Source organism: Perca fluviatilis, chromosome 18 (genome assembly GCF_010015445.1).
Source record: "Perca fluviatilis chromosome 18, GENO_Pfluv_1.0, whole genome shotgun sequence".
Classification (NCBI taxonomy): Eukaryota; Metazoa; Chordata; class Actinopteri; order Perciformes; family Percidae; genus Perca; species Perca fluviatilis.
Window position 1 is genome coordinate 16,764,339 of NC_053129.1, and position 16,527 is coordinate 16,780,865.

The 16,527-nt window shown below is 40.0% G+C and overlaps 1 protein-coding gene across 6 annotated transcripts; it reads left to right on the forward strand.

The window, feature by feature from the left end:
• The first annotated feature begins 1,206 nt into the window (after positions 1-1,206).
• Positions 1,207-15,597, forward strand: si:ch211-57i17.1 (uncharacterized protein LOC565010 homolog). Of its 6 annotated transcripts, none has more exons than XR_005636928.1 (12): positions 1,207-1,602; positions 4,809-4,917; positions 5,034-5,054; positions 5,168-5,284; positions 6,905-7,046; positions 7,884-8,011; positions 8,494-8,643; positions 8,918-8,998; positions 9,898-9,973; positions 11,287-11,352; positions 11,802-11,929; positions 12,246-12,263. XR_005636928.1 is itself a non-coding variant. In XM_039781862.1 (12 exons), the coding sequence occupies exons 1-11, from the start codon at positions 1,295-1,297 to the stop codon at positions 11,810-11,812; spliced, it is 1,209 nt and encodes a 402-aa protein (XP_039637796.1). In that variant the 5' UTR covers positions 1,207-1,294; the 3' UTR covers positions 11,813-11,829; positions 12,246-15,597. The 6 variants fall into 6 exon arrangements, 5 of the variants coding, with proteins under 5 accessions (XP_039637796.1, XP_039637795.1, XP_039637798.1 ...); XM_039781862.1 differs by having other exon boundaries at positions 11,802-11,829; positions 12,246-15,597; XM_039781861.1 differs by lacking the exon at positions 11,802-11,929 and having other exon boundaries at positions 12,246-15,597.
• The last annotated feature ends 930 nt before the right edge of the window (positions 15,598-16,527 follow it).

Sequence of the window (16,527 nt, forward strand, 5' to 3'; positions counted from 1 at the left end):
TAGTGCAAAGTAATCCAGGGAGCAAGTGATTAGTTTTCTATGTGGATAGCACCACCATTTGGCCTGCATGAAGCACTTTATATTTTGGCTGATAAAAACTAAAACATTAGGTCTAAAATCAAACTTCCTTGGTTTATAATAAATCGGTACTGGCCACAAGTGTTTCTGCACAAACATTTCATTTCAAACTGTCATTTTAAATGGTTAATTTTGTGTGGCATCTTTCAAATTATACTGATGGCTTAAATTTTGGAATAACACTTTCTGACAGGAACAACAACAAAAAAAACATACACCCATATAAAAGCTGCAAAATCTTCATAGTAAAATTCATAGTAAAAACAAACAACATTCTGCCTTACATGTATTAAAAGTTTTATTTTGAAAGGTAGGCCTTCTTTGATGGAAAGTATTCATAAAGACAGGAAAATGAAGCAACGAAGAAGAAAACAAAGGAAAACAAGCTGAACAAAATATACAGTATGTAGATTGTTTAAGTTAAAGCAGCAAACTCAAGTGAAAGTCCTGTATTCAAAACCTTATGTAAATGTGGGTGAGTATTATCAGTATCAAAAGAAAAAAAAAGGTCTCTGTCAGTGTTTTACGATCAAATTGTTATTCATCTTGTAAGTAGGAGTAATTTTCTCACTCTATAAAGGAACACTTCAGTTTAGCAGAAAATTCATAAAGCTGTCAGAACATTAGTAAAAAATCCCCCTTCAATATTTACCTGTGAGATGAAGTGGAGTAGATAAGGCTGCATAAGATGGAAATACTCAAATAAAGTAGGCTACTTGAGTAAATCTACTTAGTTACTTTGCACCCATTATGATAGACTTATAAGTCTATGAGCAAAACATGTAATGGTCTTTTTTTATCAGGCTCTAGGCTGTTTTGAATTGAAGAGCCTCGAGAGAGACACTCCTGATTTAGCAAAGCAATGAGTTTGCCTTTACTGCAGAAGTGATGCAAGATGTATGGGCTGCTTTTCTAAACTGCATTTATAAATATAGCCTATTAGAGTGCAGATCCGTTTTGAGTGACAGCGTTAAGGCTTATATAAACAGCATAGCAATCAGATCCATTATAGAAACCATAAATGGAAACCCAGCTGACATGGGTTTGTTTTGCTCCATCTGAAAGGGAGGGGCGTCCAAACTGACGTCACAGTGGTCCGCCCCCCCCCCTCTCTCTCTCTCTCTCCCGCCTCCCCGTCTAGTCCAGTGTCTAGAAGCCGAGAACAGAGCACCATCGAGGGGTCTAACTGGCTGTCAACAGAGCTCCTACGGCAGTCATGGCGGCGCCGTTAGCCCACTTCGATGAGGACTGGCAGGATTTTAACGAGTTCAAGCCGTCCTCGGCGTCGGCCGACCAGCTGGACCAGCTGAACTCAAACGTAAGCGATCCTTCGTCGGGCCTAGACGATTTCTCAGACCTGGACAACAGTTTCTCCGGGGAGATCTGCAGCTTCAAATCGATGGAGGACCTCGTCCACGACTTCGACGAGAAGCTGACAGTGTGTTTCCGAAACTACAACAGCACGACAGAAAACATAGCCCCCATTAAACCCATCACAGAGGATAGTTACTTGAAAGACGACGAGTGAGTGTGAATTTCATGGGTGTTTTATTTACGCTAGCTAACTTTTAATCTCTTAGCTAGCTAGCTAGCCGCGTTAGCCTCACCAGGCTAACCAAACGTTGATGATGCTGCAATCAGTGCCGTCCAAAGTTTAGCCAAGTAGCTAGTGCATGTTTGCGAAGCAAACACTTTCAGTCGTATTACAACAAAATGTGTTTCATCATGTGGCTAACGTAACGTTAGCTAGTTGACTTTCACAACTGTAGAAGCAACAATACGCGCAATGTTACAAATGACAAATACAAAGTGTCAACATATTTTGACTGTTGGGTCCTTGAAGGGATGAATCAAGAGTTTGTTTTTGTGTGTGCGCGCAGCGAAGGAGAGGGGAGGGCTCATGCCACGTTACCAGTACTTCATTCCATGCTAAATTGGTTGATGTTCGCTATTAAATCACTGATCCATAAAGTGTATATTGAGAGTAACGTTAAGTAATTGGCTGTTGCTCCCTGCACACTTGCTGCTGCTCCTTTTGATATTTGAGACAAAACCTGTTTGACTTGGCTTTTAGGAGCCCTGCTGTTCATCTTACAGCAAACAAACCCAACATGTCGTGTTTCATACATGCGATCGTTACTTTCTGAAAGGTTACACTGTGAGCATCGGTTCTGCAACCACTTTAGCAGCCCTTGCTATCTCAGTCGGAGGTCTTCAGCAGTTGTTAGATACACTCAAATGTCACAACTACACATTCACATGCCAACACGCTGCTATTACTTCCCAGCAGTTAGTCACATTAATCCCACACAAATCATGGACGTCACTGTAACTGCATGGTTGTGTGGGCTGCGTAAATCACCCTCCTCTTGCCTTCTGCTTTCTTCTGCATGTGAAATTGCAACATGGTGACATTGTTAGATCTAATCACATAATGGATGTAAGCTTCCCCTTCTCTACCAAGTTAGTCATGTCCATTCAAAAGTGCTTTACTTGAATATTGGACCTGGGACTCCATCACCGAAGACTACCATCATGTACTGAGATCTTTTGTTTATGTAACCTTTACTGGGATGAAGAAGAGTAGCGCCGAGTCTATAATGTTTGACAGCATTATGATGGCAGAATCCCCCTAAAATGTCACACACGCTTAAAAAGCATTGGTTTAGAGTTGCAATGAATGATCTTTATTTTTTTTAATCAGCTACAGAGCAACATTTAGTCAATACATTGATTATTCAATAGACAGAAAATGAATAGCCATTCATTGATTCAGTCATTTATCTATCAAAAATGGCTTGCTCCTAAAATTCAGCATCTCAAATTGCTGTTTTTCTCTGTTTATAGCTTTTATTGCTTCATATATCATTTTTAAATGAATATCTTTGGGGTTTTGACTGTTGATGAGACAAAACAAGACACTCGTAGACGTCATCTTGGACTCGGAGCTGGTTACTTGGACATGAGAATGAGGACCTTGGGTTTCTAACTGGAGATTTTGTTACTAAAACTTGGACATGTACACTTAACTGTCATAAATACAGTAGTTGAGAGCTTGTGACAGTTACAAAAACAGTAACGGTCTCACAGTTAATGGTGCTCTAAATGTTTAGGGGGATGCAAGAGGGTTGGTGAGACAGGGAGAGAAGCGTCTATAGTTGTTGTAGGTAAAGAAACAGAGGAAGGAGGGAATAGAATAATTGGATGTCAGCCTGGTTAAGCCCAAAGAGCAGCGCCAAGCTCAGTGAGAGTCTTTTCTGGATGACTGCACTTTTGCAGGACGTGCCCAGCCGCTTAACTAGTTCTCCAGGAAGAGCATGGCTGAGGCGAACAACGGGGACAACAAGGAGGAAATGGGTGCATGTGCATGTGTGGGTGTGAATTGAGAAATAAAAATGTGTTTGTGTTAAAGCCAACTCGTGCATGTGGATTATATGTGTGCGAAATGAAGCAGCATCCACATAAATATATTCAAGCAAGTAAATTTAAACAAATTGGCAGTGTCGAGGTAGAAACAGGAAGATTGGTCCCTTGAAATCTAGACCGGCCTCGTTTTTAGAATGTAAATGTTCTCAGTGAAGCTAATCGTGCATTTTGGCATGCACCCACGTGCCCAACACAGTGTCATTGCTTGAGGCACAAAAAATGCATCCTGCCAGCCGTTGCCCTATTTAGAACAATTCCTCAGCCCCCCACTCCCAAAGCTGTGCACGAGCATTCAGGGGAAACATGCCAGTTATGTAAACACTTGTCTGTGTGAGTGTGTGTGTGTGTGTGTGTGTGTGTGTGTGTGTGTGTGTGTGTGTGTGAGAGAGAGGATATGACGATGCATAGCCACTCTGACACATGGGGTCACAGCATCCATCCTCGCTCGCAGCAGTCACCAGGAATAAGTACAGTGACTTGCACATGCACTTGGATTAATTTAATATTCTGCACAGACCAGATTTCCTGTCAGTGTTTGAAAACATGCCCAATGCCTACAATTGTTAGTTTTGTTTTCAACATGAAGGGGTAGTTTACTATATTGTTAAGATTTATAAAATGGCACATATCCTTTTAATTAATCCATCAGGATATATTAAATCATCCTGAACCATACTCTTCTAATAACTACCCACTATAAAATAATTCAGATATATATATATATATATATATATATATATATATATATATATATATATATATATAAATTGCATGAGCTGTGATGTCTTCTCTGCCATCATGCATGCTGCAGAGTATTGCAAACATTCAACAGTCTGTTATTGTAATGATGCCACTGTTTCTAAATCAGCCAATATTATCAGCAAACTTCCAAAAAGACTCTAATGATCTAAACGCACGGTTCCTACAGAAATGAATTGCGTATGTGTTACCAAAACGTTGCAGACCATTGCTTTAAGGTTGGAGCTACCGCATATGCGTCAATGTTTCTCACCAGAGAATGTTTACTGAAAAAAAAAAATGCCATGTGATTAAGGAGTTGTTAAGGAACACTGAAGTGGTGAGTGGTTGGTCAGAGAGCAGGACATTAATCTCTGCAGAGTAATGCTGTGTCACAGTACAAAGAGAAGGAAACGGGCTGTCTTTTCTGCTGTGGGTTGAAAACGCTTCACTTATCATTTTGTCCATTATTCACAACTTTATTATGTCTCTCGTACCATTGTGTTATTCTCCAAACCTAAAAAAAATATATAAAGAATTCATGAACCCCTCTTGCTTTACTCCAGAGTGTGGAACGCTCTGACAGATAATTATGGCAACGTGATGGCTGTGGACTGGAAGACATCGCACACTCGCTCCCTACACCTGCCCACCCTCAACATCACTGAGCATGAGGTACCATAGAGACACGCACACATACACACACACAATCCTTTAGTGTAATATTTTAAGCACACAGTAAACGCACAAGCTACATTTCAATAATCCCACCCTGTTTTTGAACCTTGCAGCAGAAGAGCCAAGAAACAAATGTAAGCAGTTTGCCCCTCAATCTGCTTAACCACCTGTTTGTTGTCCCATCCAAGTTGTCTCTCTCTTTCTGTCTCTCCCTCTTAAATCTCTCCCCTCCTTCCCCGATGGACAGAAGTTGGATAACCAATCTCTGGATCTGTCTGACGACGAGGAGCTCAGGGAGCAGATGGATATGCACTCAATCATCGTCTCCTGCATCAACGACGAGCCGCTCTTCACAGCCGAACAGGTAGGCTTTCACACGCACAGCGGCATGTGTTGCATTCACTTGGTTGTTTTGGAAACTGTCATTCATAAAAACACAGGGCTGGGAGCTTTTTAGGATTCTTAAGGAGGCGGCAAGTAAAGTGAATGTGAAATGTAAATACATTTGCACTGCAAATTGCATATTTTACTGGAAGCTACTTAAGTTCCTGTGTTTGGGGCCTTTCATATATGCCACATACTTGCATAATTTGCAAATTCCTGGTTCACACTAAAACAGATGTGACAAAGAGAGAACTGCTGGGGCGGCCTCTAGCTCACCCAGTAAGATGGTTCGCCCCGTGTCAGCTGAGTCCTGCAGCGGCGCGGGTTTGAATCTGACCTGCTGCCCTTTGCTGCGTGTCACCCATCTCTCTCCCACTTTCATCCACTGTCACTACTTAATAAAGGGAAAAGCCCCAAAAAATAATCTTAAAAAAAAAAGAGAGAGAAAACTGCTTCTTTTTCTCCTCTTCTTTACTAACTAGCCTAAGCTTAGCCAAGTAATTGTGCTAAAGTCCATCCTGTTTGTTCAGTAATGTGTTTTTTAGCACATCTTAATGTTTACAGCATGTTCAGGTTTTTGGCTTCATGCATTGCACACACGTACACAAATGTCAAGGTTCTGGTTGGAATATGTCTTCCTGGGAAGCTTTTGTTAACCCTTTCTATCTAAAATAGTTGTCACAGGGGCAAACTACAAACAGACTGAACTCAGTAGAACCAAAATAGCAACCTTGAAAAATGAACTTATTGCTCACTGTTTGCTGGTTACATTCCGGTGAAGGTAATTGAGACTGTTGTATCTCTAAACATCTAATGATGTCACTACTCACAACAGACTAGTGTGATGATGTGACACATACATTTGGTTTGAGTGTATCCATCCCCGATGCTCGTCATGTGTCTTACACAAACATCAGCTCTGGTGAGATAAGGCCTGTCGCAATATGCAATAAATCAATTAATCGCATGATAAATAAAAATGAGCTCGATCATTTTTAAATGGAAATTATCGAGGCGGGAAAAATTTCCATTTTATTTATTGTTTTTGGTTGTGTTTGGTTTTTATTCCAGTGCATTTTTTGTTAACAGAGACTAAGAGTCCAGTTTATGTATTGTTTTTGTTTTTAGTTTTTTCATTTATTGTGGATATTTAAAATGTCTTCCAGTTCCAGTATTAAATATTCTTTAGAAATAAAAGTTGATGGATCTTTGAAAAGGTGTATCTGCGTTATTATGCCATTATCATTATATTAGATGAAAATGGTACCAGAACCGCAATATTATCGTTTATCGCAATCATTTCTGGGACAACTTATCGTCCAGCAAAATTTGTTATTGTGACAGGCCTAGGTGAGATATGTATGTCAGACTGGAACAGTCTTAATCTTGTCAAACTTTATTTTCTCTGACAGGGCAGCTGCAAAATGACAAACCTCATCTCAATGACAATAAATCCAACACAGAAAACACTGTCACATAGTTCCAAACACACTTACTTAAACCTATAAAAAACAAATTCACAACATGTAGAAATTAAAAAAGCAGTACCATACACATGTGAACGTATGTGCGTGTGTGGTTGGTGTTTTTTTTTTTTTAGGTGATCGAGGAGATAGAGGAGATGATGCAGGAATCTCCAGACCCAGAGGACGATGAGAGTCCCTCACAGTCCGACCTGTCCATGCTCTCTCAGGACCTCCACGCCCTGAAACGCTCCGGCTCCAACACCAGCTACGAGGACCGTGAGTACCGCTGCCGTCGTGTACGTTTACAAGCAGAGAATAAAACTTTTAATGTCGTTTGTGCTCTCTCCCTTGTGAGACAGCAGTGTTGTCTCACACTCTAATGCCATTTGACAGTTATCTAAATCACTCAATGAAGTGTAATGGGTCGCGCTGTCTGGAACATGAAGAAACGGCCACACAAATGCAATAACATTCTTACATAATGTGTAACAAATACAAACGGACAGCACTTACGTTGTTCCTACATGTTATATAATCAACAGCATATATTTGGCTTGGACACAATTTTTTTTAGTGCCAGGCTGGTGTAGACTGAGCATTTGCACCGTGTTTGCCTCAAGGCTATAGATTCTGTTTCAGATATCTGCATGCAGTATATTAACTACAATATGTTGTGTGTTTAACATATTAGACAGCGCATAATGAGTGTCATTAAGTGTACACACAATATTTACACTGTGCTCGGCGTGATTACAGTGTAAGATGAGACACCAGACTTTCTCCTGAAATTCTCATAACTTCCACCTTTGATCCATCTCTTTTAAAGGGAGATTTTCACACATGCCTTAAGTGTCTTCATTGCAGTTATGATAAGGTTGTTTGTTGAGAGCATGTGATATTTAACTGATGGTAGTATTGGAAGCCACTACATAAAAGTGCCCATTAGTATTGGACATTCTAATTTTGCGTGCTCCATTCAAAGTAATTCACCTTCAAACAGCCATCCGGTCATGCTGAGTACTCATCAAACATACAGTGCTTTCACACAAACCCATACACAACAATAACTTAAATATACTACTTCTTCCTGATCTGTCTACACACCATCCTCAGGGCTGCGTCAGCTGTCTGTGTCTGAACTAACCGAGACTCTGGAGGAAGTGGAGACGGCCATCCGCCGCTACAGCGAAGAGCTGATCCAGGCTCTGGCCCTGCGAGACGAACTCGACTATGAAAAGGAGGTAGATTGTTATTTTATCTTCTTAACTGTGTCGCCTCATCGTTACCACAACATGAACCGCATCTGTGTCTGCTGAGTTTGTGAAAAGCTGAAAAAAAAAAAAACAGTCCAAAAATGACCAAATTATTAACAGCACTCGGCCAACTTTAAAGTCCCAATCGGCCAGACCATTCCACAGTAATGCTTGGTTGTAAAGACTATTTTAAATGTTAGTTTTGATGTGAAGAAAGCACGGGCGTTTGAACATCTGTTGTGTCGTGGGAACAGACCGCAGTGCTCCCAGCGTTGTGTAGGCTGGTCAGAGGTCAGTGAATCGCTGGCAGCTGTTTCACAATGTAATTTGCTTTTCAATGTCATGACAGTCACTGTGCAAAAAAAAAATTGATTTCTCTAAGAGCATTACATGTACAAAGAAGAAAAATCGAAAAGTTCAAATGCAGTTTGATCCTAAAAACTAGCATGAATAATGTTGTCTTAAAATAGGTGAAGAACAGCTTCATCTCGCTGTTGATCGACGTGCAGAACAGACAGAAGGAGCACCGCGAGCTGCTGCGGAAGAAGAAGAAAATCCGAAGTACGACTACAATCGGGCCCAACGGCCAGAGGACCGCCAGCACGCACATACCAGGCACGGTGAGTCATGTGGTGGCACGGCGTGGGAGGCATAGACAAAGATGAAAACATATGCCCTGAATGCATGATTATAGTGACGATCAGTGAAATAGAGACACACGTGCACAGCCACACACTTCTTCAAAGTAGATGCATGGCCTGACAGTTTGCGTGGGGGAGCTGCTTTCACTTCAGCATGAACGGTTTGTGCCAAACCTTTTTTCTCCCTTAATATAGGAGCCTCCCTATCTCTCTTCACTCTCTTTTTTTTCCTCCTTTCTCTCGCTCCTTTTAGCTCCTCACTCTGGAGGGACTCTCCAATGTCATTCAAAATGGCCTCCGTCAAACTTTTGGCAACACAGGAGGGGACAAACAGGTGCCCCTGCTCTTCCTTTCGACTCGCATGTTTATTCTTTGCCGATATGCCTCTGTGCTTTTCTTTTCCTTTTTACCACTGGCATGTTTTCTTCTCTACAGCTACTGCTGGCGTTTGGTGTCATATGTTCAGTCATTTCTTTCATCAGATTTCTCTTTGTGGTTGATTTTAATGTCTTTATCCTTTTTTTTTTTTTTTTTTTATAACTTAATTTCTGTCTGTCACTTGTCTTTTTATGTATTCCTTTGTTTTAAGCCAAGAAGACACGGTTGCATATAGAGCTGCAAAGATTAATCGATTAGTTGTCAACTCTTAAATGAATCGCCAACTATTTTGATAATCGATTAGTCGGTTTGAGTAATTTTTTAAGATAAAAGTAAAAATTCTTTGATTCCAGCTTCTTAAATGTGAATATTTTCTAGTTTCTTCTTTCCTCTGTGATAGCAAACTGAATATCTTTGAGTTGTGGACAAAACAAGACATTTGAGGATGTCATCTTGGGCTTTTGGGGAACACTGATCCACATTTTTCACCATTTTCTGACATTTTATAGACCAAACAACTAATCAAATAATCGCAAAAAAAATCAACAGATGAATCGAGTATGGAAATAATCGTTAGTTGCAGCCCTAGTTGCATAATCATTGCTTTCTTTAGCTTGCATCAGTAAACATTTACTCTATTAGGTCTCTTAAATGTTAAAACCAACTACCAGTCCCATACAAGCCTGTTGTTTATCATATGTTCACATGTTGACCTTCATGACATCATATTTTATCACTCTTTTACAGCATGTTTAAGATTAAAATAGAAGAGTGTACAAAGGAAATATTGTCCACCTGCATGTGTAACCGCATTCATTCACTGTGTCTTACATGATCTTTTTTTTTTTTTTCCAGTACCTAACCACAGTAATCCCTTATGAGAAGAAAGCTGGCTCCCCGGTGGTAGAAGACCTCCAGATCCTCACAAAGAGTAAGTGTATCGGCACCCTCACCGAATCACACACACCAGAGGTCACGTTAACCCAATATTTTCTGTCATTGACTAAATATCTTTAGCTAGCAGCACAGAGTAGCAGGAGTCAGGAGAGCTTACCTAAAGCACCTATTTGGCAAATATTTTGGATTTAGACTTCATTGTCCCCAAGGGGAAATTCTTTGTCCCAACGCTGTATGTTATAGCACACTTACAAAAACGAGGCGTGCCAGGCGAGGTCGGTGAGTGCTGTTGCAGCAGAGCATGCGCTAAGAGTCACTCTGAACAACTTTCTGGTGTCAGTTTTTTCCAGCTGACTCCCAACGCTAATAGGGAACCTGATAACTTGAATGAGGCAATCTGTAAACTGTAACTGCGCCTAGGGCTGGGCCATATATCGATATCGTGATTTGAGACTATATATCGTCCTAGATTTTGGATATCGTAAAATCGTGATATGACTTAAATGTTGTCTTTTCCTGGTTTTAAAGGCTGCATTACAGTAAAGTAATCTACTTTTCTAAAACTCACCAGACTGTTCTAGCTGTTCTATTATTTGCCTTTTCCCCACTTTGATGATTATTTATCTAAAATCTAAGTTTGAACATATTTTGTTAAAGCACCAATTGTCAACCCTAGAATATCACCGTAATATCGATATCGAGGTATTTGATCAAGAATATCGTGAGATCTGATTTTCTCTATATCGCCCAGCCCTAACTGCGCCCACTCTGCAGTGGAAGGTCGACCAGAGAGGCCAGAGATCAACAAATGTTGCTGATATCACGGCAGATGAGTGTCCAAAGTTTCTTTAAAATGCCCCAAAATTGTCATGTCACAATGGCTGCAGTGTTTTTAGTGGCTTCCGCTGTCGCTGCAGAAAATGAAAGTCCTATATCTGCTTTGTTTGGTGTTGACATGAAGAGTGACTGCACGGTCGGCGTCTCTGTTCATCTTTTCTGTCCATGCCTTTATACATGCATAATCTATCAGCTTGTTCTGTATATTAACTATTTAAAAAAAAATTAAATGAAAGGGTAATAATATATTATTCTGGAATCTTTACAACCCTGTCCGTTAGAATAAGGGACAATTAGAAAGTCTAACGCAACCTCTGACACACACACACACACACACACACACACACACACACACACACACATATACACTAACTGGACCATAATGACAAAATTAGATTTAGTAGTCTCTGCAGGTTTGTTTTCAAGTTTTTTTTGTGTTTTTTAATTCTTCGTTTTGCCTCAATGCATGTTTTTATGTTTTCAAAATGCAATGTGCTTTCTCCTCGATAGTCCTCCACGCCATGAGGGATGACAGTGAGAAGGTTCCTGCCCTGCTAACAGACTACATTCTCAAAGGTAAACACACAGCCGTCGACCATTTTTAACTGCTTCTCCATAATGTTTGATATCAGTGAGCGGGGTGAAAATCGGAGCAACTACAGTCATGTCAAGTTGGTTCATAGCAGTAATGTAAAAAAAAAAACCTCAAAGCCTTGAAAACTTTCCTAAAAGTGACTTATATTCAGAGGTCTGTGTCACAGCCAGTTGACTCTAGTTTGTCGGTTCCAGCTGACATTTAGACGTCTTGCCCCCTGGTGTTTGAAAGAGGCACAAAATTCTTTATTTTCAGGGAAGCAGACGGTAGAAAACATCAAACAGGATGCCACAGAGAAAAGTAGCACTCAACACAGATTAGACACATTACTTAGAGGGAGGGGGAAAAAAAGCTTCTTTTTTTTTTGCCACCCTTCATTGTTGACCTGTACCTTCCTTGTCTTTCGTCTGCTGCATTGTCCTCTGGGTAGCTCTGGTATGAGAGCAGTGGAAACTGAGGTTTGTGAGGCACTGATACATTAACACAGACTCTTCACCTGCAGCCTTCTATTCAGAGCCCTGTCAAACGCCATTTTTTTCTTTTTCTCTCTCTCTCTCAGTACGTAGTTTCACTTTCCTTCCCTTTTTAAAGCAGCAGTCTTCCCTCACTCGCTCTTCGCTGTAGTGCCTATTGTGCTGTGCAGTGCTTCTGGCTGCACTACCCCTACCCTGAAACATATGAATATGCACATAATTCCCCTTTTACTGCGAGCTTGTAGTAGCAGCTGTTCATCTCACCAGTCTCTTCTCTTTTCTCACCCCAAATTCTTTCCCCCGTGGTAGTTGCTCTTCCATAATTCCCAGCTCTCCTTCATCTGCCACAATGGGCATCAAAGGCACCATTGATCATACGCTGTTCTCTGTTCTCTTCACAGTGCTTTGTCCCACGTAAAGCCAAAGGAAAGCCTCCTGTTTCCAGAACCATTCATTGGACCATCAGAAGAGGGTTCTGGTAATCTGGAAGAACCCAGATAATGGATTCAAAATCTTCCTTTCTCCTTCTTTCTTTTTTTTTCTTTCTTTCAAACCATAGACTTTCTTTCCTTGTGGCTTTTTTTTTTTTTTATCTGCCACTGTTGTTGTTCTTACAGTTTTAACTCTAAATATAACCTCCTTGGTCTGTATAGTTCTTTTCATATGTAATGTTTTAACTTTTTAATGCCTGAGTGATACAAACCGGTAACTCCTGACTGCATGATGACTTGTCTGTGGATGCCAGTAATCAGTATTAGTCTGAACACCTCACTTCCTGATTAGCCAGTGGCTCTTGAATTGACAAGGGCCAGGGGTATATTTTAATTCCATGGGCTTCATCAGCAGGCCTGTGTGAGGGGAATACGCAGTCCAGTTTTGTAAATCGAATGCATTTGCATCAGTGTAGCTCAAGCCTGACGGGGGGGAAAAACAAATCCTGGGGGAATCCAGGCCAGGCTGGTCGTGGTATTGAGCATAAATCCTGTGTTTCCTGTATGAAAACCTTCGCTTTAATGGCATTTGCTGATTGATTGCATATAATGTCTCGGGGGTTGAAAACTCTGCCTGCTAAAGATTAAAGAGCAAACCCTTTAACTTTGAAATCGTAGGTTTACCCGTCTTTGCATGTTGGTTTTGGGTTTATGCTCAATTTTGGCTGATAGTTGAATGTTAAAATGAAATATTTTGTATACGAATAAGAGAAATTGCACAGTTTTTGGATCTTTTTACTTTTTGAAAAAGGGAAGAAAAAAAAAGTTCAAATGACTTAAGAAGGTAATAGCTGGATGAACAAACATATAAAGCATATTTTCAGAGAAGGAATTGTTTGTAGTGAGATTAGGGATTTACCAGTAGCCACCTTTTGTGACCACACTGCAACATCATTTTGTAAATGCTGTCCATTGACCTCTGAGCCCTCAAATAGTGACCGCCGACCCCAACAACTTTATCACTTCCCCAGGAGTCGTCATTACATGAGTCTGAAAATACCTCGCATAACATATTTGCATTAGTAGAAAATGACCCAGCTGGTCGTGTCATTAGGATAAATAATGTCAATAAGATTATGATAGGTTTTTAAATTGTGTAGTTAAGCTTCTGTTATAAGTTGTTGGGTTTTCTCTATCTGTTAACCCTTAAACTGTTGTGGAAATGTTGTGGTAGCACTTTAGTCTGTCTGTGATCTGGTCATGTAGTAGTGGAATATGTGGTTGATACTTAAGAGTACGTCTCACTAGATTAGTGTTAGATGAGGCTTATAAGCTTTAGCTAGTGGTGCCAAAACATGTCCGCATGAGGAATTGTTGTCATGCATCCATCTATTAACCTTATTAATCATCGTGAGCATGATAACTTAAACCACCTTTAAGGGGTACTCCACTGATTTTACACATTACATTCAGTTTACACATCATACAGATTACTGCTCAGCCTGTAAAACGGTTGTATAATGCCGTCTGCAGCTCTGGAGGAGTTTTGTCAAAGTTGAGAAGTTGACCCTGATGATGTCATGATGATGTCATAAGGGTCATCTCGGCTTGGACTTGAGACTACAAATTTATAACTGAAAGCCTTTGTTAAAAACTCAGTGCGTGGAGTTTTGAAAAGATGTGGGTCAAATGAGAAATACACTATCGAGTTGCATTATGGGAATTGTAGGATCCAGTGTATTTGGAGCTTGCCCCATACTAGAGACTAAAACTTAGAATATCTCAGCCTCTGCCTAATCAATTTTGATCGCCTCTTGCGAGTCTCCACACATCATGGTAGTGCAATACTAAATCACTGGAGCACCCCTTTAAAAGCCCATACCACCGGTCTAGCACTGCAGGTCAGTTGGTACACTAAAGGTTCAGATCACCAGCTGCTACAGGTGCACCACACACTGTCAGATCAGGTCTAGTCTAGCTCTCAGGTACGATCATCAGTGTTAGTAGTTTAAAATCCTGTTCTGAAAGGTACTGACATTCCTGAGTCTTTGTATGTTTCTGGTAACCTTTGTATTAGCTAGACTTCAACTTTGCTGCACTTTTTTCTTTTAACAAATTTCTCTAAATACCTGGACGAGCCAGTGGAGGCAATCACGGTAGCCTCTTGACTAAACCAGGGTAGCATTACAGATGTTGATTTATGTCGTGATTTGTTGAAACACAATATAATGCTTAAAGTTCTAGACTCTGATTAGTAGTGTAGTTAGCAATTAAACGGCACAGTAGCATCCGCTTGGTGTAGCAGTCTTGTGACGATAGCGTAGATGCAGTTGTAACATCTACCGGCTTTGATTTATTAAAAAATGCGTTAATATGGAGGAGAAGGTGAAACTCTGAAAAGGCAATCTACTTTTACTGGTTAAACTTTTTAGGCATGTTTCACAGAAGATAAGGGCATAGGAAGATGCCGAAGGGGTGTGATAAAGTTCATGGATGTTGGGTAAGATTGCACAAAGGGTTGCTTAAATTTGAGGGGTCCATTTTATTCTTTTTTAAAGGAGACAAAAGCTTATAGCTCTATATTTACTATTTATATGTAACTGTTGTTTCTACTGTTGCCAGCTTTGCAAACATTCACAACCTAGCATGTGCTACATGCACTTTACTGCTGCAAACACATTTCTAATAATGATTAATTTGTTGTTTACAGACATATTAATATCACACTAAAAGGGACAAGTGCATGTCGCAGTAGAATGCAGAAAAACGCAAAGCAAATAAGCATTACATTTAAACTGTTAAGAAGATATCAAAAAGGGCAAAGTTAAACATCAGAAGTTGTGTGTCCGTGAAACACACAAGTCACTTAGAGAAAAACATCCCTCGATTTGATCCTGATCTTACAAAAGCTTAAATCATCTTTTTAGTTTTATAATGAAATGGCGGTCAGCTTGGAAGTAGGAGGATCTGGATCCCGTCTCAGGCCAGAACCCCTTGTCCTGGTCTCTTATTAGCGACATATCAGTGTAACGACAATTTAGAGATTTATATTTATATACGTACAACAAAACAAGCAACAGAAAAAGAGGCTGCCTTTGTAAATGCCTGAAATATTTTGTACATTAAACCAACTCCTTTTTGTTTTTAATGCAATATAATTCCTCAGTTTGGGGTTTTATGTTTACTGTCTCATGTGGTACTGCAGTATATTAATTTATTATGTAAATGTTCGGTTTTGTAACCATGTTATTGACTGTAATGGTGCAAGTATTTGTGCCCACATTGCATTGCAACTCATTTCAAATAAATTAATATGTAAAGATGTGTGTGGTTTTGGCTCAGTGTGTGTGCCTGTATGCACGTGTGTGTGTGAGACACATAATGTTATCACAATTTTATTAGATCCATTCTGTAGCCACAAACTGTCAATGCTGTCCTCTGAAAACCATGTATCTCCCAAACATAAACTGTCTGATTATAGCTTTGTGACAGTCTCAAATAATGGATTTATTTTTCTTAGAAAGTATTTTCTCAACCTGTAAAGGAATACTTAGTCCTAGTTTGTCAGAAACAAAATCACCAAATTTGGAGATAAGTGGTTTTTACCGAACATTGACAGGTAGGCCTACTGTTATTTAAATTAAAGAAAAAATATTGTTATATTTTTTATCCTACACCAAATTTCCACATACCTGAAGAGAACCTGAAAAGTGAATTTGATGATTTGATTGATCATAAATGCCACTCCTCGATCATAACTAAAATACAGTGCCTTGCGAAAGTATTCGGCCCCCTTGAACTTTTCGACCTTTTGCCACATTTCAGGCCTCAAACATAAATTTTTTGTGAAGAATCAACAACAAGTGGGACACAATCATGAAGTGGAACGAAATTCATTGGCTATTTCAAACCTTTTAAACAAATAAAAAACTGAAATATTGGGCGTGCAAAATTATTCAGCCTCCTTAAGTTAATACTTTGTAGCGCCACCTTTTGCTGCGATTACAGCTGTAAGTCGCTTGGGGTATGTCTCTATCAGTTTTGCACATCGAGAGACTGACATTTTTGCCCATTCCTCCTTGCAAAACAGCTCGAGCTCAGTGAGGTTGGATGGAGAGCGTTTGTGAACAGCAGTTTTCAGTTCTTTCCAAAGATTCTCGATTGGATTCAGGTCTGGACTTTGACTTGGCCATTCTAACACCTGGATATGTTTATTTGTGAACCATTCCATTGTAGATTTTGCTTTATGTTT